This window comes from Antedon mediterranea, chromosome 7, assembly GCF_964355755.1.
Source record: "Antedon mediterranea chromosome 7, ecAntMedi1.1, whole genome shotgun sequence".
Lineage (NCBI taxonomy): Eukaryota > Metazoa > Echinodermata > Crinoidea > Comatulida > Antedonidae > Antedon > Antedon mediterranea.
The window spans coordinates 11,277,230-11,302,508 of record NC_092676.1 but is presented as its reverse complement, the minus strand read 5'-3'; the positions used below and the strand labels follow the sequence as shown (position 1 = coordinate 11,302,508).

Sequence of the window (25,279 nt, the reverse complement as noted above, 5' to 3'; positions counted from 1 at the left end):
CTAAAAACCGAAATAAATACTACAAACTTAAAAAAATCATCTTATCGCTGACAGATACGTAAGTACTCAGACACGTGTAGGTAGGCCTTCAGAACGTTTATATTATTTTAGTAAATAACGACATCCGTTGCCATGGAAAAACGATCGTAGTTCATTCATTTGTCTTATTTGACACATAGAATGCGTATTTTTTTTTAAAAAGGGAATCCCTCGTCAGCAAAAACACGTAGCTGTAAGTTATTGAGGAAACATTTACCAAAAATGTTTAATTACCGTAAACAAACAGATAATTTTACTGAATTATTTCAGAAAAAAAATAAATAGAAAACGATCATACGCCACATTGCGTTGTCTATTTTTGGACACAATACAAATGGACCCGTACAAATGCGTTTTTTTTAAATATTAAAGAGGAATCCCCATTCAGCAAAAACACGTACGTAGCTGTTATAGAAGAAAATCTGCCAAAATGTTTAATAATTGCCTTACAGTACGACAGTACGTGTATATGATCATTTCACTGAATTATTAATAAATAAAATATATGGAAAACGATCATACGTCATTACTGAGTCGTCTCTTTGACGCCGGCCCTATAAATGCGTGTTTTTTGTAATAAAAGGTTAATCCCGGTCAGCAAAAACACGTAACACGAAATCTACGAGTAATTCGACCCCATAGCCCCCTGCAGGCTTTTTGCTTAAAACAGGGCGTTGTTAATTCAACCAATTTTGAACATACAAATACAATAGAAATAATAATTACTTGATCGAATGCAATCAGGGAAGATAATTAGAATAAAATAAAAGAATAAAAATTGATAAGTATAAAATTATACGTTGTTGGTACTTTACCTGGGCTTAATTGAATTGTAATACTAACTATACAACAGTTAAAATATTTTTTTATTAATTAATTTTCTCTTACGTAAATAAAAAAGACACATCAAACATACGTTTATAAAACTATAATACTACATTTAAATAAATGTTAACAAATATATGCCTAATTAAACGAAGTCTACAATCAAATCAATGGTCATTAATTTTTTTATTAGCACACATTTCACCGAGACCTGTAAAATAAAAAAACAATTTAAATATAAAAATATTCATACGGCAAAAGCATCCGTTTTGCGCCGATCAAATCATTACAAGTAATTATTCAAATTGGGTACGAGTAGGCCAAATAATGGGTACGAGTAAGCCAAAAATGGGTACGGGTAAGCCAAATAATGGGTACGAGAAAGCCAAATAATGGGTACTAGTAAGCCAAATACTTGGGTACGAGTAAGCCAAATATTTAGGTACGAGTTGGCATGGGTACGGGTTGGTTTGGGTACGGGTTAGCCAAAGTGGGTACGAGTTGACCAATTATTTGGGTACGGGTTAGCCAAGTTGGGTACGAGTTGGCATGGGTACGGGTTGGTTTGGGTACGGGTTGACCAGCACCCACTTAGAAGCCTATAGAAGTGGTAGATGTACCAAGGCTTACTTAGAAGCCTAAAGCTGTAGTACAGTAGTAATTGATATAGTGTATAGCTATAGCTGCACATGTTATCCAGGCATATCTTCGGTAAGCAATTGAGACTTATCATATTATTATTATTATTAGTGTTATTATAGTTGTAATTATTTTAAACCAAGAATTATTTATATTGTATTGTTTTATCTATGACTTATTTAGATTGTCATGTAAGGTCTATTATTATTGTATAGAATTATTTATGTTGTACTGTATGATATACCGTATATATTATTTTGTAATCATTATTTATTTGTTATAGTAAATCGGATCAAGTCGGAGAACAATTAAATTCCGCATTTGCAAGAAACTTGTTTGTGCAGTTATAAAATTTACAAAGATATATCCACGATGGCTGAAGCTGCTTCAGAGAAATCTGTTAGAGTAAAACGTAAGACCGAGAAGGGTGCAGAGTATGAAAAGGAACGAAAGCTGAAAGGAATCAAAGAGTTGTGGCATCGTGTTAAATTTTTGTCAGAAGCACTGAAAGCTTCGTTGAATAAGGAAGTTACAAGAGAAAATCTGATTAAGGTGCATCAAGATTGGTTAATGGTGTATGGTGAATTTATGTTCCTTCATGATGAAATTTGTGGCTTGCTGAACGAGGAAGAGAGAATAATGTATAATGAATGGTTTGAAGACAAAGATGTGTGGTTGGCAAACTTAAAAGCTACTGTAAAGTAGAGGATTGGTTTGCGGTGCTAGAGGTAGAGCAGTCTGCGGCGGTAAATTCTCACAGAAAAGCAGAGAATTCAACACGAAGAGTTCAAACTGAAACAGAAAGAGTTCAAACTCAAACAGTTAAAAGAAGAAAACGCTTTAAAAGAAGAGATAGACGTCGCCGAAGCAAGATTGAATGTTGCAAGGGATTTCGCAAGCGAAAGTGGTTCTGGTAGCCACAAAAGTAAGTCATCAATGGAAGGGTTTCTAGATAGTGCATACCGACGAAATGTGTTATCGTTTGGTCCAGCGGATCCTGCTACTATTCCTGTATTAAATTTAGACCCATTTGATCCTGTTGTAGTCCCTGTTGTTCCTGGTGATGTAACACAAGCCTTTGCTCCAGCCGACCATGTTACAATTCCTGTGCTAATGTCAGTTGCTCCTGTGGTAGTACCTGCTGTTCCCGTAAACGTAACGGCAACCCAAAACTTTGCTCAAGCAGATCCTGCTCCTACTACAATTCCTAGCTTAGCTTCGAACACAGTGACTCCTGTGGTAGTTCCTGTTACGCAAACTCATCTGTTTCAGCAAAACCGGCAGGGTTGTCAGGATTCTTTTTCTTCTAATAGAAATGTTGGTTCTACTGATATGAACGAGGTGATAAGGACTATGCGGAAGCCACAAATGGAAATTAAGAAATTTGCAGGTGAATCCTTGGAATTCAAACGTTTTATAAGACAATTTAAGTCTAGAGTGGAACAGTTTTGTTCAGCAGATGAGAAATCCAATTGCTTCCAGAGAAGTTGGAAACAAGCTCAATATTTGGCTGATCGTTTCTGGGAGAGATGGAAAAGTGAATATCTTCCGCTGTTACAGGGGTGGCGCCAGGATCTTTCCGACGCGGGGGCTACATTCCCCGACGAGGGGGCTATGCGAGCATCACTAGGCTGGGGGCCAGGGGGCCGCCAAGGGCCCCCGGTGTGGGTCCAGGGGGCGAAGCCCCCGGAAGCAACGCGTTTTAGCGTCATTAATTTGAGGTCATTTTAATCAGATTTAGGGTAGCCATTTTTTCCATTTTTTATAATGCATAAATAAAATACTGCGAGCAAAAAAAACGATGGGCGATGACTGTTTCAATCCATATTTTTCAATTTAAAAAATAAAAGTTCAAAGAAAATTTTGAAAAATAGAGTTGGAGGTCCCGGAAATTGGACTTATTATACTTCAAAACATGAAACAAAATATATAAGTCCCTATCATGGTTGTGACTGAGCTAAGAAATGTTTGAAAAATAGAGAGGTTAGGTCCCGGAAAATGCACTTCTTGTACTTCGAAATATGACCAGCTTTATTGTTGGGGCTGAGCTAAGAAAAAGTTTAAAACTAGAGCTGCAGGTCTTCAAAAAATTGCATTTTATACTTTGGAAACATCAGGCCCAGAGGCTTAAAAAATGCAAGCGTAGACCTTTTCCAGTCGGGGAAATAAGTTTATTCCTCCCAAGTGTATGCGTGCGTACCATCTGGACTTCCGAGTAGTGAGAAATTCATGACATACAGGACATTGAAACTTTAATAACTTAGCTATAATAAGATGTTGGCTAAGCGAAAATGGCATGTTTTTTTGTTTAGTAATGGATGAAATATTTATTTTAGGTGCCCCACGGTACAGAAGGTTACTTGTAAATTAAAAAATTGGTCAACATACGAACAATTAACATAATTCGTTTTTGCTGTAGTGTAGCGTACGTCGACACAGTACACGACGTAACCGTCGGTAAACTTCGCCTGGAAAATAACTACATTACACATTTTGGTCCCCGTAGCCCCTCCGCTGGCGCCACCACTGGTTGTAGATATGAATTCATGCAGATTTTTTACCTCTCGTCTGTTGTGACGTCATCGTATTGCCACACGAATGTAAAATTAGTATGATTAAAACGTTTTCTGGAAGCTATTTGATTGTAGATCATGTGAACATTTTGCCAATCAGATGTTGTGACGTCATCATATGGCCAGTTGAATAAAAAAAGTTGTATTTTCATCTTTTGCGTCATAGTTCATCACATTTAAAAGAGCGCGCATCTATGTTACTTTTCAAATTTCTTCTACACGTTAATATGTCGTTGCTGAGATAATTACCTTCCGAAATTGCTATCTTAGTGTTTCATTTTTATACCATCACCATGTTAAAAATTGATATAAATGGCGGGTCCCATAATTTCACCTATTCTACACTGTATGTAATATTTATACAGATTATACAGTTTATACTGTATATACTATATGACACAAAATAGACAGAATTCAGCACAGAACAAAATATCATATTCCTCAGTTCAGGTCATAATGGTAAACAATTTTTCTGTGCTCAAAATTCCAATGTATAACGTGCACATGGCGTTTGTCGTGCGGATAACTAACTCGTCAGTTCAAATCTAGTTCTTCTTTCCACCCTATTTTTGTGCGTCGCATATCTCTAAAACGTGTAACATAACATTTCGTAACAACATATCGATATTTACGTGAAGTTGAATAAAAGGTGGGTCCAGTAATTTCAACTATGCTACACTGTATGTAGACAGTATATACTGAATAGGCACAGAATTTAGCACGAACATATTATTATGAGGTCATAAGTGCTGTAATCTTGTTATGTTTCGCATTTTCTAGCGTATGTGCACGTGGCGTTGTTGTTGTGACGAGTTCAAATCTATTTTTTGTTTTTTTTTCAGACTAGGTTTTAATTGTCTGACATCATTCATGTTATGTTCAACAATGCGTTGGTAGAGGTGTTGGCACGTATCCAAATTAACTTGCATCGCATAAGTCACATTCATATTTATACACACTGTTAACTTTATATTATAGTTGGTTTTCTTTCTACTTTCTTAATGTTATCATTAACTTTTCTACTAAATAAATATAGGGGCAATGTTTTTGTTGATCATGTTGCTTAGTTGACATAGTTTTCGCTTATGAAATAAAAAATAGTATAATAGTCTTGTAAAGCTATGATGTAACAATATTTTTTTTCTGTTGGTAGAAAACAAAGTGATGTCTATAGATGTTTCAGAAATTCACATGATGGTAATGTAGACTACCAAATACAGATGCGCAATGCAACCTCTCCACTTTGGCGGATATCTTATAAAATGCAACTTGCAATAAAATATTTACATATGAAATCAGTACTCCAGAAACTTACCAACACGTTGATTGAATTGGAAGCTATTAATGGTAGTCTCCATACTTTTGTTAAAACTGACCTACTCAATGGATTGTGTTGTCATCTATCGCAAGTTATTCCCTCGGTTTGTGAACTTATGCACTTAGAAATGATTTCACACTTTCAAAGAATATTTCTCAAATTAAAAAATTAGTTTAAAAAATATATACATTACCGTTCATCATCTTGATATATTTCATATAAGGTCTGTTTGCAATAACTTAGTTTACGATAACTTAATACTGATTAGTTTAATAATATTGATTTAATGAATTGATTTAACAGTAACAGAGATTAATCATTATCCTTCAGCATTCTCCATTATATTAGGGTTTATAAGCAGAACATGTTTTATTGCTGTAGTCTCATATAAAATAATTGACTCAGTAGCTAAATAGATCATGATGCAATTTGAGTTTAACTTATTATTCTAAGCTTGTCTTGATGATAGATTATGATAACTAAGTTACTTGTAGAAACAAATAAATTCAAGCAATATGTTTCTGTTGATAGCCACAAGAAGAAGGTTATCGCAATAAGTCTGACTTAAGTGTTGGTGTTGGCGAAGATGGAAATATAAAAACTGTTGGAATGTTTGTAGGCAATTGGAAAAGTGAGTATAAAAAATAAATGAGTCATTTTTTAAAATAGATATTTTTTTTAAATATGTATGTGTAAAGGATAAGGGCCTGCTCATATTCCTGTGGAGGCATATATCTCAGCATGCTATGAATATACTCATAGATATGTTCCTATTTTGTTTTTGTTTTTTTATGGTCATAATATCATAATATGTGACCTGATCTGGCAAAACCCTCTCTTTGTCGGCATTTCGAAATTCACGTTCAGTCAAAATACGTCCAAATCAACTAGCCTGGCAGATTACATATTTTTGCATTTTCGAAATATTTCACTATTTAAGAATACGTCTACCTGATTTAAACTCCCGAAATTTAATTAAAATTATGAAAAAAAGAGAGTTTTAAAAACATGTATTTTCCTCAAGCCTAACAATTTATTCACGATCTACGCTAAAGTTTTGTGTAAATTGAATTGAAAGTGGCCGAGTTTGACGACATTTTGATCGCCAGTTCAATGATTGATCAATGTTGAAAGGTCACACGTCAAAATAAAGCTCATCCATTTGACATTCCAAATATGGAAGTTTTAGGGCAGAGTTTAAAGAAGGAACCAATGAAAACTTTGATTTACTATGACATAATTTCAGAATATTCCGTTCTTCGAAGTTTCTGGAACAGCGAACTGCATGTGTTGCTATGGCGTATCATCGCAATAACAAACGTTATTGGTCAATGCGCTAGATGTTACTATACGCGCGGAAATAACAAGTTGTTTACGTTTTTGTGAGGTTATTTTCATTTTACACATGGCATCGTAAATTGAAATAAAAAAATAAAAAACGATTTTAATATTCAAAGTAAAGTGTTCTGCAATTGTTTATTCTATAGTAAAATAGACAAGTCAAAAACAATTCACGTCATAAATTTAATTGTATTTTCGGCTAGGCCTTATATATTTTTATTATGGATGTAGGCCTACTATCTAGCTTATTATTGTCAATAAATAATTTTATTTATATATTTTATATATCCAATCGGCTCTTAATATATTTATTTAATTTATTGTCCTTTCATATACATTTTTTTTTCAATCATTGGATACGAGCCCAAACAACACAGCGAATCTTCCACGTTATAAAAAAACAAATGTAATCGTCAAATACAATGTAACGTTAACTAGCAATTAAGTGTGACTCTGCAAGGCACTTAACTTGTCTAGGCTAGTTTACTACTAAAGCTAGCCACCGTGTTGATGCACCGCCGACATGACCCGTCCTGATGAACACCTAACAGTAGGTCTTACATGCGATGACGCCGAAAATAATCTGAATAGACCTAGCTAGCCTAGGCCTGCTTGGTTCTTCCCTGTTAATATCGTAAACACTTCCGAAACCAGTTAAAATAAGCTTGACGTTATAATGCTGCTTTTCAAAAATGCAAAATAGTTAATTCAAGTGACTAAATAGGTTTAAACAGCATCTAAAATCAGTCAAACTGACCATCATGTCCACGCTGCTAAATATCACACATACTTCCTGGTATGACATCATCATGCCTTAGACCAAAATAGTGCGTTTCTACGGAGTGAGTTTTCAATTCAGCGCGTATTAAAAAGAATTTCATTGAAGCGTTGAAGAATAAACTAATTGGATGATTTGTAAGTTTTATAAATGTAATAACTTTTTAAATATTTACTCAATTTTTACGAAATAAACACCATTGCAAAGCTTATGATTCAAATAATCATGTGTAATGTATTAATGAATTAAACCAAATAATGTTACAATAGCTGATAAGAGGTTGCATAAGTGACCTGTAGATTTAAAGGAGTGCACTTAAAGGAAGGTAGTGACGAATTTTGAAAAGTAAACTAACATATTTAGATATTTTTGAAGTAGTGAGATCAATATGAGTTTTAAAATTAACAACTAACTCGTCAAAGTGAAGAGTTCATGTCTAGATCTAGGAAGGCTTGAAAAATATAATTCAAGAGAAAAAAACATGTTTTTCATACTTCGTGCGTGGAAATTTTTGACATACCCAAAATGTCATAAAACGTGTAAAAAATTAACTTCTTGTGAAACATGCCATTTTTTATCCATAGAAAGTTTGCCCTTGATATGACTTTAATTTTTACCAAGTGTAAATACAGTACAAAATGACTTTTGGCTTTTAATCTATGATCAATCATTGAAATTCATAAAATCGCGCGTAAGTCATGTTGCACAACTCTGACGTCTTTCAAAAATAGGAAGTGCACAACTTCAGGTAATGTCCACATGTTGTCAAAGTTATGAAATGTTATGTTTACACATTTTAGAGAAACGCGACTCACAAAAAAAGGAAGAAAGAAAAAAGAATAATACAGAAAAACTAGATTTGAACTCGTCACTATGGACGTGCACGTCATATGTTAGATTATTGCGCACAGAAAAACGATTATACCATTGTGACCCGAAGAAAATAAAATGTTAGTGTGCCCTTTATTTTGTGTCTAATACAGTATACACTTATACTGTATACATACTACATACAGTGCAGAACAGGTGGAAATAACGGAACCCGCATTTTATTCCAAGTTTTAACATGATGATGTCATCATAATGAAACGCGTAGATAGCAATTTTGGAAGGGAATTATCTGAGCAACAACATATTAATGTGTTGAAGAAATTTGGATACGTAGAATATGGATGCACGCTCTTTTAAATGTCATGAACTATGACGCAAAATATAAAAATACGACTTTCGTAATTCAACTGGCCACATGGTGACGTCACAACATCCGATGTGCAACATTTTTACATTAATTCATATTTACAATTCAATGGCTTTCAGAAAATGTTTTAATCATGAATATCACTTTTTATTTTGAGGTTGACGTATAGCATATATATAATATTGAAATTTAAGTGTTTCACGCTTTTGATCATGATGACGTCATTACAAATTGTTTAAATGTTAAATCATGCGAAAGATAATTGATTGACCTAGACAATATCAAAATATGGAGCAAAATGGAATACGGATAAGTGGAGATGCGCTCTATTAAATGTTATGAGCTATGACGAAAGAGGCAAAAATCCTCTATTTTATATTCGAGTGGCCATACGATGACGTCACAATGTCCGGTTAGCCATATTGATCCATTATGATATCTACAACTCATCTACTTCCAGAATATGTAATAACAATAAACTTCACCATGTAGTTTAGAAACTATGACTTCAAAAAAAGGCATAATTTTGACGAATTTTTGAACTTTTTCATAAAAAATGAGCGCGAATTCGAAGTGCTTGTATGACGTGATTTTAAGTCGAAATTTTTAAAAAAATTGGTAAAATTACTATAAAAGGCTGGAAAAACTAAATTAACGCGAAAATAAAAAGATGTTTTTAGCGCTACGTAAAAATTTGCGCGTACGTGGGAATTTTTTAAATGCTCAAAATGACATGAAACGCATAGAAAGTTGATAAAAAATTGATTTTTCGTATTTTTAAATTTTAAACACGTGTGCATGCGAACTTTCTGTGAAACATGCCATTTTTAGTGCACAAAAATTTGACCCTTGATAAGAATTAACCTTCCACCAAGTGTCAATAAAAAATCACTTTTGGTTTTTATCCTATGGTCAATCATTGAAATTCATAAATTGCGCGTAGTCACGTTGCGTAACGCTGACGTCATTCAAAAATAGGAGGTGCACAACTTCACGTAAATGTCCATATGTTGACCAAGTTATACAAAGATATGTTCACAAGCAATAGGGGATATATGCTGGGCGCAAAAATCCAGGAAAGAATAAAAGAAGAATAAAGATGATAAAGATATTTATAATCACAAGGGTTATCCGCAACAAAAGTTGCGGATAACAAAAAAAAAAATGTTAATCCAATACAATAACAAGGAGTTATCCGCATATTGCGGATAACTAATGAATTGAGCAAATAAATAAAAAAGATTTGAAACTATTGCACTATAACTTGGCTAAAGAAATTTAAAAACTACTTTTTAACTTCAACTGGCCATATGATAACGTAACAACATCCTATAAGCTTAATTTTATATGAATTCGATCATATCTACATTTCATCAGCTTTCATAATAAGTTATAATCATCAAGGTCACCTAGTTCATTTTGAAGAGCTATGAGATATTTAAATATACACGGAAGGTGAAGTTTATTTTAGTTTTATTCTAAAGAGCTATAACAGATTGAAATTATTTGAAAAGATGAAAATAAGTGACCTTAGGTTATTCCACAATTTTGACATGATGACCTCGTAAAAATTGAAATTTTTCTAATTCTTATGAAAGACAATTGATTGAGCAAACATACAATAAAATCGAGGTACGAATAAGCGAGATGCGCTCTATTTAATGTGATGAGCTATGACGAAAGAGACAAAAATAATATATTTTATATTTGGGGGCCATATGATGACGTCACAACATCCGAGACTTATCTGCTTGCACAACAAGTCAAACAAATTGGGGGTCACCTTTGATCCGTCTTGGGAAATGGCTACAGGTTGTTGTCGAAAATGAAGAATGATGCCAACAATCCTGACATGATGTGAGATATACCATGATTCTTCTGTCTGGTTATCCTCTTGTGATTTTCTTTAGTACATCATCAATAAGTTGGTTGTGTACTGTTGCTGCTTCAGGATTTTTTCTGTAGTTTCTCTCAGTTGTTTTCATTTCTGGGATATCAGACTTAAGGCCTTTAAATTTAAATTTATTGTAAGTGTCACTCCACTTGTGTCACAAAACAGGGGGTTACAAATATAAATGGTGCTCGTTGTTTAAAGAGAGGTAGTACATCTATCTTCCAAAGTTGTCTTACATTCTCATGTATTATAGTCCCTTCTCAAATGGTAATGAACCTTGTAGAGTTCAACCAAGTACTGTACAGTATTGACTGCAATCGGAGCCTTTCCCTTTTCAAGTATTACAAGTTCTGTTGGAGTCAGAAGGTTGACATGACCTGACCCTATCAGGATAAGGTTGCTGGAGTCTTTAATTTCCGCAGATGGGTCTATTTTCGCTGCAACTCCGCAATGGGATATGAATAAGTTGAGTGGTTATGTTTGGTGATGTAAAATTATTATTTAGATTAAATCATTCCTTGGTTTTTCTTCTGGCTGAGATTTGGATTGATTCTTCTTTAATGGTGGATACAATAGGATTGACGATAACTAGATAAATATACATTTTTCTTACATACAATGAAAAAAATTAGAAAAGTAGAGCAATAGGATAAAATGCTGCCTTTAAACACATCAATAATAAAATAACGCCATGTTTAGTAAGAGCAAGTATATTGTGAGTTTACAGCGATTTTATTCTTATTGATTATATAACGTAATGTGATTGGATTTAAAAAAAAAATATTATTTTTATGAAAGACGCTCATAAATAGTTACCCTGTACTAGATTTGTTTTATTAGTAAAAAGATTCATCTGGATCTCTGTATAGTATTCAAATAATTTTTGTTTTGGATAATCCAAAGGGAATAAAACCGTAAAACTTATGTTTTTACTCTAGCTTTCACTGGTTCAACGACGCAGCTTAATCATGAGCACGAATATGAGATCTTATGGTAACAATTCCAAGTCAAATAGACTCACTCATGACTAAGCTGCGTCGTTGAACCAGCGAAAGCTAGAGTAAAAACGTAAGTTTTATGGTTTTATTCCATTTGGATCATCCAAAAGAAAAATTATTTAAATATATTTGTTTTGTTTTATGTAAGAAAAATGTATGTTTATCGATTTATCATTGATCATTATTATATCGATATCATCCTAGTGTGTAGCAGCTTTTAGAAAAAAATATAGAAAAAACTGTATTCATCCTTAATATTATTTCTTTTTTTGTTTCACAAGGAAAAAATGTTGTCTGTGTACCTGCCGATACATGTTTGAATATCAGTCATCGACATATTTACATAGGAAAGGTACGAATATCATTTTACCTAATTAATTAATTTTTTAAATGTTTTAAAAAATACAGTTACAAAAAAGGTTTCTTCCTTTCTTAGTACTCTTGGGTGAACTTCTTTTCGAGATTACTTTCGCAAACTAGGGAGGGGCTTCTTTTCGAAATACTGCCAATATGCTACTACAATATAATTAGGATTTTTAAAATATGCCATTTTACATTTTTGTGTTCAAAATACCATTTTAAATTGTAAAATAAATGTCACATCTCGAAAGTATGCAAATTAGTAGTACAATTTAAATAAAATATGCAAATAAGGGGGAAAAATTACAGTTGTCCTATATCGAAAAACACTAATGCTAGAGAGTTGATTCAGAAATGTACATATTTCTATTTGCTCCAATGAAACATTTTACAAAAAATTTACCGGAAGTATGACATTTGACCCTCGATCCAATTTCTCAATATTTCATATATAATGAAACTAAAATGTCTGTAGAGACTTTGATTTACCCTCAAAGTATTTAAATTATTAGTACAAGTTACATGAAATATGCAAATTAGGGGGTGAAATTACAGGTTCATATATATCGAAAACTGCTAAGGCTAGAGAATTGATTTTTTCAAAAAGTTGTTCAGAATGTACATACTTATATTTGCTCTAATGAAACATTTTACGAAAACATTTTACGGAAATACAACAATTGACCTTCGACCCCATTTATCAATGTTTGCATACATAATGCGAATAAAGGCCAACTCAGACAGCGTCGTACGACGAGGCCCGACGAGACGTCTTGTCTGGACCCGTCTTTCCAAAGTCCTACCGACAGATAATCGTGCCACGACGCTCCGCGACGGCTCAACTCAGACAGCCCGACAACCCCGACGCGACTATATTGCCTGCGCTTCTGATTGGTTGAATTCAAGATGACGCAACAAACCATGCAACGCGTACGCACTACGTACGTACGTTCGTATGATTTGTAAACACGGAAGTAATAGTAAGTTTAATTGATAATTAATAAACCGATAAATCCGTTTGTTTTACCTAATAAAAATAACAACAAAATTTAAGCTTATATTTTGTTGAATGATTGAGACTAGGCATATGGGATCCATGTCAGTACAGAGTTGGTAGGCCCATGTATGCCCCTAGCCAGGCCTTTTAGTAGGCATATTAGTTTAGGCCTAGCCTAGGCCTAGTATCTAAATATGTGGTCACTTAGGCTAGGGCCCAAGGCCTAGGTTAGGTAGTTAGTAGAAACTTAGGCTAGACCCAAATACTTTATCTAGGCATAGTAGTACATACAGAATAGGAAGTCTAATATGATACAGGGTAGAGTCACATGTCGATCGGTTCAATTGATTTCATTTTTAATTACTAGGCCAATACATAACCTTGGAATTTTTATGTAGGCCTAAATTAGGCATTTATTTATTTAGAGTACCTATACAATTCAAGTTAAATTTATAATATTGAACACAATTCAATACAAAATTGTGTTCATATATATCATTTAAAATGTCCGATTGATAAGCATTGTTGAGAGGTAATGACCAGATAGATATAACTTTTTTTAAATTGTTTTTTTTATTATTAATATTAACAAATTATGTACAAAAAGTAAGTGGTTCCATTTCGTCTCCATACCTTACATTAAATTAACACACTGTGGCAATGCGCCATACCAACTTTTTGGACATGTTAGCCTAAAACTCAACTCATTAACTAGTGATACAAATAACAAACAAATAACTAAATTATTTAAATTAAACATAATTATATTACACTTTTATTTATTTACTACATGTATTTGTTATTACATATTAAATCACAACATATTATATTGATGAAACAAAATGTAACCATTTAATTAAAGATGTATTGCCCCTTTGTCAAATTCCAAAAAAATAAAAATTAAAAGATTTCGAAAAAAAAGTGGGTAATTTTGAACTATCATAATAGTTATTAACTTTCACCAAAAATTAGTCGAAAAAAAAATCATTTAACTGAAATACAGACGTTTTTTGGTTAAAAAAATAACTTTGACTTCCAGTCAAAGTTTTCGATCAAAACATATCTTATAATGCAATGCGCTTGTTTGGCTACTCTGTATATATGCCGTAATCATAAAACTTCCTCGCGATCTGTGTGAAAACACCTTCTCAACCGTGACAAGTTGTAAACAATCCTGATTAGCATCATGCATAATGCATACTCATGGTTTGAAATCTTTGTTTACTTTCGCTCACGACTATTTTCCAGACGAAATGTAATAAAATTAATTTAGCTGTTAATTACGTAAAATTGTTGTTTTTGGCTTGAATTTTTGACTTGAAGTGAATAACTTCAATATTACTTTGATATGGCCAATTAAAATTTACGGTATATTTTGACCTTCATTTTTTGTGTTTCAAGGGACAATACATCTTTAACTTAATGTTATATAATGTTTTTATGAGACAAAATCAATACATATCTTTAAATAATATAAATTGATGGCAGCAACAATTATTGAATTACTGAGATATGTTTTCTGAATTCCTAGATTTACTGAATAATGAAATTTCTTAAAAATGTTGTTTTAAATATACAGTATTTACATCATGGTGTCAATTAAACGCAAATCATGTGCTGCTTTACTGCTGTTGCTTTTAAAAAGAAGGCGGCGAAGACGAAGCAGCAGAATATGGTGTAAGCCCTGGATCCTCAAAAGACAGCAACAAGGAGCATATGGAAATTTGATTCAAGAACTGCGGCTCCAGGACCAGGAATCCTACAGAAATTTTTTAAGGATGGATACTGGCACATTCGACAACCTCCTGAGTTTGGTCAAGCCCATTATAAAGAAGCAAAACACCAACTGGCGCCAGAGTATTTCTCCAGGAGATAGATTAGCGATTACGCTTCGTTTTATTGCAACTGGTGAGTAAACATGTTCAAATCATCAAAAACCCAAATTTATTCTATCCCTTATCCTTTCTCAGGTTTTTCAAGTATACTAACAATCTGATCACCTGTAGTTGCAAATAACCATTCATTTGTCAAACAAATTGTTAATTTCAGGTGAAACATACAAAAGTCTGTCATTTCAATACAGAGTTGGGGCCACAACAATTGGTGAAATTGTACCAGACACATGTAATGCAATATACTCTGTTTTGAAAGAACAATACATGAAGGTAAATTACTGTGTACTCTAGGCTATAAATTTAATTTGTTATCCACTAGGAAACTGTAGTGTAAATGGAAAAATGAGTGAGGATTTGACTGGCTAGACAGTACATTTTGATATTATATATATTATTTGAAACTAATCTAGATCTTTTATCTTTACTTCAAAAATATCATTTTGGATTTTGTTCATCAGAACTGCTTTGGTTTTTTTATTTTGTATTTGTTTAAGTTCTAATGTAACATACTGACCAAAAAGTAAATCGGCATCTGTTTCTTCGCTTACGTTTGAAGGAGATTCTAATATTGTTGTAAGATTACGAATCAAATTCAATTCTTCATTGTCTCTCTCTCTTTTTGTTGGTTTTGTTGAACTTTTTTTTGTCTTAACATTATTTTCTTCGCTCATGTTGGATACATCATCATCGTGATCTGCCTCTAATCCTAAATCTGACAACTGTAAAAAAAAAAAAGCAATGATCAGTCAGTTATAATGTATTATTATTATTTTTTATTAGAAAGTTTATCATATTTTTATATTCATATTTACAGACGCCATCAACATCTGAAGAATGGATGGGAATAGCAAAAGAGTTCCAAATGAAATGGAATTTCCCCAATTGTTTGGGTGCACTAGATGGAAAACATGTCAGTATTCGGCCACCACCCAATTCAGGCTCGGAATATTTTAATTACAAAAATTCATTCAGCCTGGTACTGATGGCCCTTGTAGATTCATCATATAAATTTTTATATGTCGACTTCGGTACGAATGGACGTGTATCCGACGGTGGGGTGTTCTCAAAATGCTCGTTGGATAAGGGCCTTAAGAACAAAGCAATTGGAGTACCAACCCCGAGTCCATTGCCTGGAACAAATACGACAGTTCCATATATGATAGTAGCAGACGATGCATTCCCATTGCGGGAGGACATTATGAAGCCACATCCTCTAAGGCATTTAACGAAACAACAAAGAGTATTCAATTATCGTCTGTCAAGAGCTAGGAGGGTTTCTGAGAATGCTTTTGGGATCTTTGCAAATAGATTTGGTGTATTCTTGACGACGATCAAAATACTGCCGGAACACCTTCAACCGTTAGTGTTGGCATGTGCTGCTTTGCACAACATGCTAAGAAGCAATAGTGCCTACAATCCACCAGGTTTTGTTGACCTGGAAAATGGGGCGCACAATGTTGTTGAAGGACAGTGGCGACAGCAACCATCCATGGTGCCTCTTCAACTTGATAGGCACAACAATTTTACATCTGCTGCCAAGCAACAGAGAGAAATATTAACCACATACTTTTCATCAAAAGAAGGATCCATTGAATGGCAAGACCAAATGATTTAGATACACAGTATACTGTATACGTGCTACATAAATTCCAACTATTATGCTTCCTTTTATTTTCACAATTTGTTTTACAGTATTCTCATTGAGGACTCTACTTTATACAACCATCTTTAGGCTATAGTATTACTTACATCTAATGTGGACTGAGACGCCCTCTGCTTAATGTATGGAGTAAGCCAGTCACATCGCTCCAGCACCCATTGCTGCCTAGCTGTTCTTTTCCTGGCAGCACTCCCACTAGGCAGGCTCTTTCTGTAACGCATAAATTGTGTCCTCAGGGAATTTATATGTTTTTTGATCTCAATGTCTATTAAAATACAAATATATATATATAATTAAATCATAATATATTAATAATCTATATAATCACAATCCATTTTTACCATTTATTTTACATTTACTTGGAATATATACTGTGTATATGATATATGATATTGATACAAATATTAATAATTAAATTACATTATATTTTATACAATTTATTTTACCTTTACTTGGAATGTATACTGTGTATATAATATAAATACAATTATTAATAATAAAATTATATCATATTTTACTGTTTATTTAATGTTTAAATTTACTTGGAATATATACTGTGTATATGATTATATGATATTGATACAAATAATAAATATTAATAATTAAATTACCTATATAGGGCATATAATAATAGGCGCAGTTTTGCTTATTTATTTTTCTTGCCAATGAAAGTGAATGAATTCATGTGAATGTTGCTGATAATTTATAATATGCCTAGGCGCCTCTCTCTAGGCTAGAACTAGTAAGTAAAGACAAAGTAGTAGAGACTACTGTAGTTTATTTGTGGAACTTTTAGGGCCTACTAACTAGGCCTAGGCTAATGGGTAGTAACAAACTGCGAGGCAGCGAGGCACGCGAGGCAGGGAAGGCATGCGAGGCAAGTCAGAAATTTATGCGAGGCATCGTTTTACCATCATCAAAAAATGCGAGGCATCATTTTATCATTTCTCAAAATTGCAAGGCAGGAAATCACCGAAATTGAAGTAGCCTAGGCCTAGGCCCGCTAGGCTAGTTTCCCTTTGCACCTGCCTTGTATTTTAACCAACTTTATCCTGAATACCACAGCTTAGAATTAGTAGGCCTACTTTAATGAAGAAAAATCACATAAAAGTAACAATAAATCCATTAAATTGGTGATTTTACAGACGTTGTTTTTCTCCCATTTCGCACACTCAATGTTCAATATTTTGGTTTCTATGGAACGCCAAAAGAGCAAAATTAATTAGAGGGCTAAAAACTCTGTGGAATCCATTTATATTTAACGCATTATTTGGTGAAAATCAAGTACAATTTCAATAGATTTTGTCACTGTCAGTAAGGAAAAATGTTACTGTTGATAATGTACATGGTTTCGTTAACCTTTTAAAGAATAAAATAGAAAAATTCATCATAATATCCTTAGTAGGATGTCCTAGGTCTAGACTAGGTAGTGATGTTGATTTAGGATCGATTATTATTCTTTGAAAACAGAACAGTATCAGCAGTAACATATTACAACATTTTTATTGACAAATTAACAAATATATTGAAATGAAACGTGTTTTTCACCAATAAATGCATGAGAAATTGACGCATTCCACTGAGTTTTAGTCCTCTATTATCGTTGCTCTTTTGGCGCTCCATAGAAACAAAAATATTGAACATTGAATAAGTGAAATTCGCGAACAGTGTGCGAGAAACACGCCTGTAAAATCATTAATTTAAGGATTTATTTGTTACTTTTTATGTGATTCTTTCATTAAAGTACTCATGAGGTATACTTCTAAGGTGTGGTATTCACACGATAAAGTTAGTTATCAAATTTGGAGTAAAAATACAAGCGAAGGAAACTTGCGCCAGGTTTATTAGTACGTACATGGACAACAATAAATAAAAATCGTTCGTAATATACCTAGCTTACTAAAACAGGAATAGTGTATCATTATTAAATATTACACCAATTATTATTATATCAAAATTGATTAAATTATTTTCTACATAGGCCTCTTATCTAGGTTAGGGCTAAGCGTATTAGCTAAAGTTTAATTTTAGGCCTAGTATTACAATTGTCGGACGTAAGTCTTTTTTCACACGCGCTCCAGAATTCTGTCACAATTTTTTTTCTTTGCGGCATGTTATTGGATCGGCATATCAGTTACCTTTTATTCACCGCCAGTTATTGAACTTGTCCTGGCAATCGCTGTTCACCTTATTTGCGAGAGAGGTACACGTGTTGTTCCTAGAGAATGGAATGTCAAAAATGTCTTTGGCACGCCGCTCAGAGAGAAGTCTGTGCGTTGCTGCTGAAACCACGTGCTATAGGAGGGGAATGCACCACAATCCTCTGAGCTGAGGGCTGAATCATTCCGCTACCTGCTAAATAGTAAAGAGGGATTTTCCATCTCTCGGGTCTACCGGATCTAGGCGCAGGGGTGTGACAAAATATTATTTTCACTCTGCTATGTTCGAGAGACATGTGAGTGAACACGCTCGAAATACCAACAAACATTGCAGTCATTTGATGAGTGTGTCGCTATAACAATTATTGTTTATCCAAAGTTGAAGACTGTCGTTCAGATTTTTGAACCGTAGTTTGGGCACTTTTGTAAAAGTAAAATTTGACACGATATGACTTGAATGAAAAAACAATCGTTACATAAAAATAAACAACATGATGAGTGTATACACGAATCTATTTAGATACGCTTGTATCTGTCACGCCAAAATCAGTCCGGGCCAAAATCGGTCCGGCGGACCAGTTTTGGCTGCCAAAATCAGTCCGGGGGACCATTTATGGCTGCCAAAACCTGTCCGGCCGGACCAATTTTGGCCGCCAAAACTGGTCCGGCCTGGATAAAATTGGTCCGGGCAGTAGGACTGTTTTTGGCCGCCAAATATGGTCCGGTCTTACAAATATATGGTGCGCAATATGAGTCATAATGTATATATCATTAAAAAAAAAGGCCATGATTAGTCATTATATTGAAAACTATGGGGTTTTATTTGTTATTTTAATATTATAAATTAAGCCTGTTTTTTTATTATCATTATTAGTAGTAACTCATCAATAATAAGTACTAATTGTTAGGCTTTTTGTATACAATATGTATCTCTGCCTGTTTTTAATCCATTTTGTTCTTTTTTAACATCTTCGTTTCCCCATGATGTTAAAAACAATTTAATTTATTAATTATTTATGGTTAATCAATCAATATATCAATTCAATACAATTATTAGAAAAAAATTATCCAATATTGATTAGGCTGAGGAAAAGGAAAAAGACCTCAATCATAAATCAAATCTAGCTGGCAATATCAGCGTCTCATACCCGTTCATGTGAGTGTGTGGCAGGCCGAAATATGAGTGAACACCTAAGTCATGTTTTTAGATAAAATACATTTATTTATAGTATTTATCCGACAAGATAACTTACTAATATATATCATGGGATATTTTTATAGCCATAAACAATTTAAAACAGCATCATAGGCCTAGTAATTCAATTAAAATCGACAGAAGAAAAGCCCGGACCGATTTTGGCAGTGGCGGACTGCTTTTGGCCACAATTTTAGAGCCAAAACTGGTCCGGCCGGACCGATTTTGGCCCCGGACCATATTTATCGTGACACCTCGATTGATTATTAGGCCAATAATATAGCATAATAGCACGTTAAGCTATGCCTCGCACCTTTTTGAAATTGTAAACTATATGCCTCGCACTTTTGGAAATAATAAAATGATGCCTCGCACAAATATTTGGCATGCCTCGCGTGCCTCGCTGCCTCGCACTTTGTCAACACTCTAGGCTAATACGAGTGTTGACAAAGTGCGAGGCAGCGAGGCTCGCGAGGCAAGCGAGGCATGCCAAATATTTGTGCGAGGCATCATTTTATCATTTCCAAAAGTGCGAGGCATATAGTTTACAATTTCAAAAAGGTGCGAGGCATATCTTAACGTGCTGTTAATAATGCTATATTATAGGCCTAATAATCAATCGATACAAGCGTATCTAAATAGATTCGTGTATACACTCATCATGTTGTTTATTTTTATGTAACGATTGTTTTTTCATTCAAGTCATATCGTGTCAAATTTTACTTTTACAAAAGTGCCCAAACTACGGTTCAAAAATCTGAACGACAGTCTTCAACTTTCGATAAACAATAATTGTTATAGCGACACACTCATCAAATGACTGCAATGTTTGTTGGCATTTCGAGCGTGTTCACTCACATGTCTCTCGAACATAGCAGAGTGAAAATAATATTTTGTCACACCCCTGCGCCTAGATCCGGTAGACCCGAGAGATGGAAAATCCCTCTTTACTATTTAGTAGGTAGCGGAATGATTCAGCCCTCAGCTCAGAGGATTGTGGTGCATTCCCCTCCTATAGCACGTGGTTCCAGCAGCAACGCACAGACTTCTCTCTGAGCGGCGCGTGCCAAAGACATTTTTGACATTCCATTCTCTAGGAACAACACGTGTACCTCTCTCGCAAATAAGGTGAACAGCGATTGCCAGGACAAGTTCAATAACTGGCGGTGAATAAAAGGTAACTGATATGCCGATCCAATAACATGCCGCAAAGAAAAAAATTGCGACAGAATTCTGGAGCGCGTGTGAAAAAAGACTTGCGTCCGACAATTGTAATACTAGGCCTAAAATTAAACTTTAGCTAATATGCTTAGCCCTAACCTAGATAAGAGGCCTATGTAGAAAATAATTTAATCAATTTTGATAAAATAATAGTTGGTATAATATTTAATAATGATACACTATTCCTGTTTTAGTAAGCTAGGTATATTACGAACGATTTTTATTTATTGTTGTCCATGTACGTACTAATAAACCTGGCGCTAGTTTCCTTCGCTTGTATTTTTACTCCAAATTTGATAACTAACTTTATCGTGTGAATACCACACCTTAGAAGTATACCTCATGAGTACTTTAATGAAAGAATCACATAAAAAGTAACAAATAAATCCTTAAATTAATGATTTTACAGGCGTGTTTCTCGCACACTGTTCGCGAATTTCACTTATTCAATGTTCAATATTTTTTTCTATGGAGCGCCAAAAGAGCAACGATAATAGAGGACTAAAACTCAGTGGAATGCGTCAATTTCTCATGCATTTATTGGTGAAAAACACGTTTTATTTCAATATATTTGTTAATTTGTCAATAAAAATGTTGTAATATGTTACTGCTGATACTGTTCTGTTTTCAAAGAATAATAATCGATCCTAAATCAACATCACTACCTAGTCTAGACCTAGGACATCCTACTAAGGATATTATGATGAATTTTTCTATTTTATTCTTTAAAAGGTTAACGAAACCGTGTACATTATCAACAGTAACATTTTTCCTTACTGACAGTGACAAAATCTATTGAAATTGTACTTGATTTTCACCAAATAATGCGTTAAATATAAATGGATTCCACAGAGTTTTTAGCCCTCTAATTAATTTTGCTCTTTTGGCGTTCCATAGAAACCAAAATATTGAACATTGAGTGTGCGAAATGCGAGAAAAACAACGTCTGTAAAATCACCAATTTAATGGATTTATTGTTACTTTTATGTGATTTTTCTTCATTAAAGTAGGCCTACTAATTCTAAGCTGTGGTATTCAGGATAAAGCCTTGGTTAAATTACAAGGCAGGTGCAAAAGGAAACTAGCCTAGCGGGCCTAGGCCTAGGCTACTTCAATTTCGGTGATTTCCTGCCTTGCAATTTTGAGAAATGATAAAATGATGCCTCGCATTTTTTGATGATGGTAAAACGATGCCTCGCATAAATTTCTGACTTGCCTCGCATGCCTTCCCTGCCTCGCACTTTGTTACTACCCGGCTAATACTAGCCCATAATATTAGGCCTACTATCTATATATTAATGCTACTACTACTAGGTAGGCTAGGGGGTCTGAGCTTTCGTGGTCTGAGCTTTCGTGACACCCGAGTCGAGTGTGGGTCATTCATTTTTGGCAATAATTAATAATTAAGCTAGGGGTGTCACGAAACCTAAGACCACGAAAGCTAAGACCCCCTAAGACCTAAGATCACGAAAGCTAAGACCCAACACCTAAGATTACAAATACTAAGATATACTACAGCTTAAAAACAATACTTGTTTATCCATACATAATTTTAAACACAGTAGGTTTAATTTATTACCATAAATATAATTTAATACTACCGCAAAACATAGATAAACTCACATTATTTTCACCCGTTGAGTAAATGTATATTTTTTCTTTACAACAAACAAACTTGACGGGTTGTTTGTTGGTATATATTTACTCCATTGTGTTGGTTCAGAGGATGTTTTTCTTACGCACCTGCCTTTCTTGTATTTTGACTCCAAATTTGTTGACTAACTTTATCCTGAACACCAAACTTTAAAATTAGGACTTATAAGTACTTTCAGAAGGAGAAACACATAATAACAAATAAATAAATCCTTTAAATTGATGATTTTACAGATGTGTTTCTTTGTATACTGTAATGACAATGTAACTCCTCGAGCTCCCCATGCTCAATGTTTTTGTTTCTATGGAGCGCCAAAAGAGCAACAATAATAGTACAAGTATAAAAACAGAAAGAAAACGAAACAAAAAAACTTATCATGATTTTTAAATTAAAATTTATTTGCCAGTATTTATTTCTTCGTACTTGCATGATTATACTATTATCATTACAATTTTAATTTTACATTGTTCCATCCACACTGTAGATGGACTCCACAGAGTTTTCAGCCCTCTATATAATGTTTGCTCTTTTGACGTTCCATAGATACAAAAACATTGAACATGGGGTAGGCCTACTGTACTGGGTCCACCCTGTACTGTAGGCTAGTCATTTTGTGTGCGAGAAAAACATCTGTAAAATCATCAATTTAAAAATGTATTTGTTACTTTTTATGTGATTCTTTTTCATGAAAGTGCCAATTCTAAGGTGTGGTATTCAGAATAAATGTTTGGAGTTAAAATACAAGGCAGGTGCGAAAGATAAATATTTGTAATCTTAGTGTTGGGTCTTAGCTTTCGTGATCTTAGTTAGGTCTTAGGGGGTCTTAGCTTTCGTGGTCTTAGGTTTCGTGACACCCGCCTAGCTAGGCTATATTATTATTAGTAAAATAGCTGTTGTGCCTATAGGCCTAGGCCTAGGCCTATCCCTAATTGGGACAAACCGCTAATTGGTACAATCCATCTACCTAGGCCTAGCCTAGGCCCCTAGTAGGCTAGGCCTAGGCTAGGCCTAGTAGTAAATATTTATTATTTTAGGCCTAGCCTAGGAGGGGCCTTATTATAGGCCTAGCCTAGTACTAGCCTAGGCCTAGGCTAGTATTAATATTATTTGTTGGACTTACCACTTTTTCCTAATATTACGGCGAATTCTTCTACTTTTTTTTGCCTAAGCTGTCGATTGCTATACTCTTTGGAGGTAGTGTCATATAGACACATTTCATTCCTCCAAAGGTCAATAAGGCAAGACTCGGCCTCTTCTGACCATAAATCTTCTTCACGTGCACCACCACCACTGACCGCCATGATGATGGAAATAATCCCCGCGAAGCACATTACTTCTTCGCGCTCTTCGATAAAAATTTTTCCCCTCTTGACCTGCCATCATAATTTAAACGCCTGTGATTGGTCAATACCCAACAAACGAGTCGTCTCGTCGGGTGAAAATTAAACATGTTTAATATGCTCACTACGACCTAAAACTACCCCCGACGCTATCTCACGACGACCCGTCTCGTCTGGATTCAACTCAGACAGCACGGACGAGTCAAGTCCAGACAAGACGTCTCGTCGGGCCTCATCGTACGACGCTGTCTGAGTTGGCCTTAAAATGTCTGTAAAGACTTTGTTTTGGACTCAAATGACTTGGATACAGTTTTCCTATAGTCAGCATAGTTTTGTAATTCCCAAAATCACATCTTTGTCACAAACCTCAAAAGTACAGTATGCAAAATATTAGTACAAGTTACATGAAATATGCAAATTAGGGAGTGAAATTACAGTCTTTCATATCTGGAAGATGTTATGTCTAGCTATGGTGCCAGTAGGCAAGATGATACATTTGTTATCAGTACACTTTTTCCTGTATTATCAGTTGGTTTACAAATACCACCTGTACCTATACCAATTTGTATGAGTCATATAGATAATAGAGTTGTGAATAAAATAGTTGTTAAAAAAGTAGTCGAAGTGAATACATGTTTCTTTGAGTCAGCTTTACAATACATTACAATACATTACTACTGTACAAAGGTACTGGGGGTATATAACAAATCGAAGAAGAAAAGCACTTATACTACATTGTCTTGGTACTGAGGGTCAACGTATTTACAGCTCTTTACCAGAAAGAGAAATTGATCCAGATGATGATGTTAATTCGTATGATGCAACTGTTGCCAAATTGCGGGAACATTTTAACCCAAGATTGAATGTTGTAGCAGAAAGATACAAATTTCGTCAACGTAGACAACTCCAGGATGAAACATTAGATGAGTACGTAAGAGAACTTCGACAATTATCAATGTCATGTAATTTCGGTGTAATAGCCGATGAAATGATAAAAGACCAGTTAGTTGCGAAAACTATCTTCCCGTACTCGCGAAAGATTACTTCTGGAACCTGAACTTACATTAAATACTGCCATAGAAATTGCAAGGCAATGCGAACATGCTGCAAAAGAATGCCAAATAATAGGTAAAGCTGAACTACCAGTACCTGTTGAGCAGATACGAAAGAGTAATTACAAACCTAAACAACAGCC

General features: G+C 34.3%; 2 protein-coding genes and 1 long non-coding RNA gene across 3 annotated transcripts in view; 1 reads left to right on the top strand and 2 right to left on the bottom strand.

The window, feature by feature from the left end:
- LOC140054167 (tRNA (uracil-5-)-methyltransferase homolog B-like) overlaps positions 1 to 25,279 on the top strand; it is a 78,446-nt gene that overhangs the window by 27,565 nt on the left and 25,602 nt on the right. The window contains exons 2-4 of the mRNA XM_072099057.1: positions 5,230 to 5,497; positions 5,926 to 6,025; positions 11,885 to 11,955. Coding sequence (XP_071955158.1) covers positions 5,230 to 5,497; positions 5,926 to 6,025; positions 11,885 to 11,955 — 439 coding nt within the window. The remainder of the gene's footprint in view (positions 1 to 5,229; positions 5,498 to 5,925; positions 6,026 to 11,884; positions 11,956 to 25,279) is intronic.
- The window catches only part of LOC140054172 (uncharacterized), a 49,535-nt gene that overhangs the window by 19,431 nt on the left and 4,825 nt on the right, over positions 1 to 25,279 (bottom strand). The gene's annotated exons all lie outside the window — the stretch shown is intronic.
- On the bottom strand, positions 14,720 to 24,996 carry LOC140054811 (uncharacterized). Its single transcript, XM_072099905.1, has 4 exons — positions 23,865 to 24,996; positions 16,605 to 16,780; positions 15,370 to 15,574; positions 14,720 to 14,865 (listed from the first exon to the last, which is right to left on the bottom strand). The coding sequence occupies exons 1-4, from the start codon at positions 24,073 to 24,075 to the stop codon at positions 14,720 to 14,722; spliced, it is 738 nt and encodes a 245-aa protein (XP_071956006.1). The 5' UTR covers positions 24,076 to 24,996.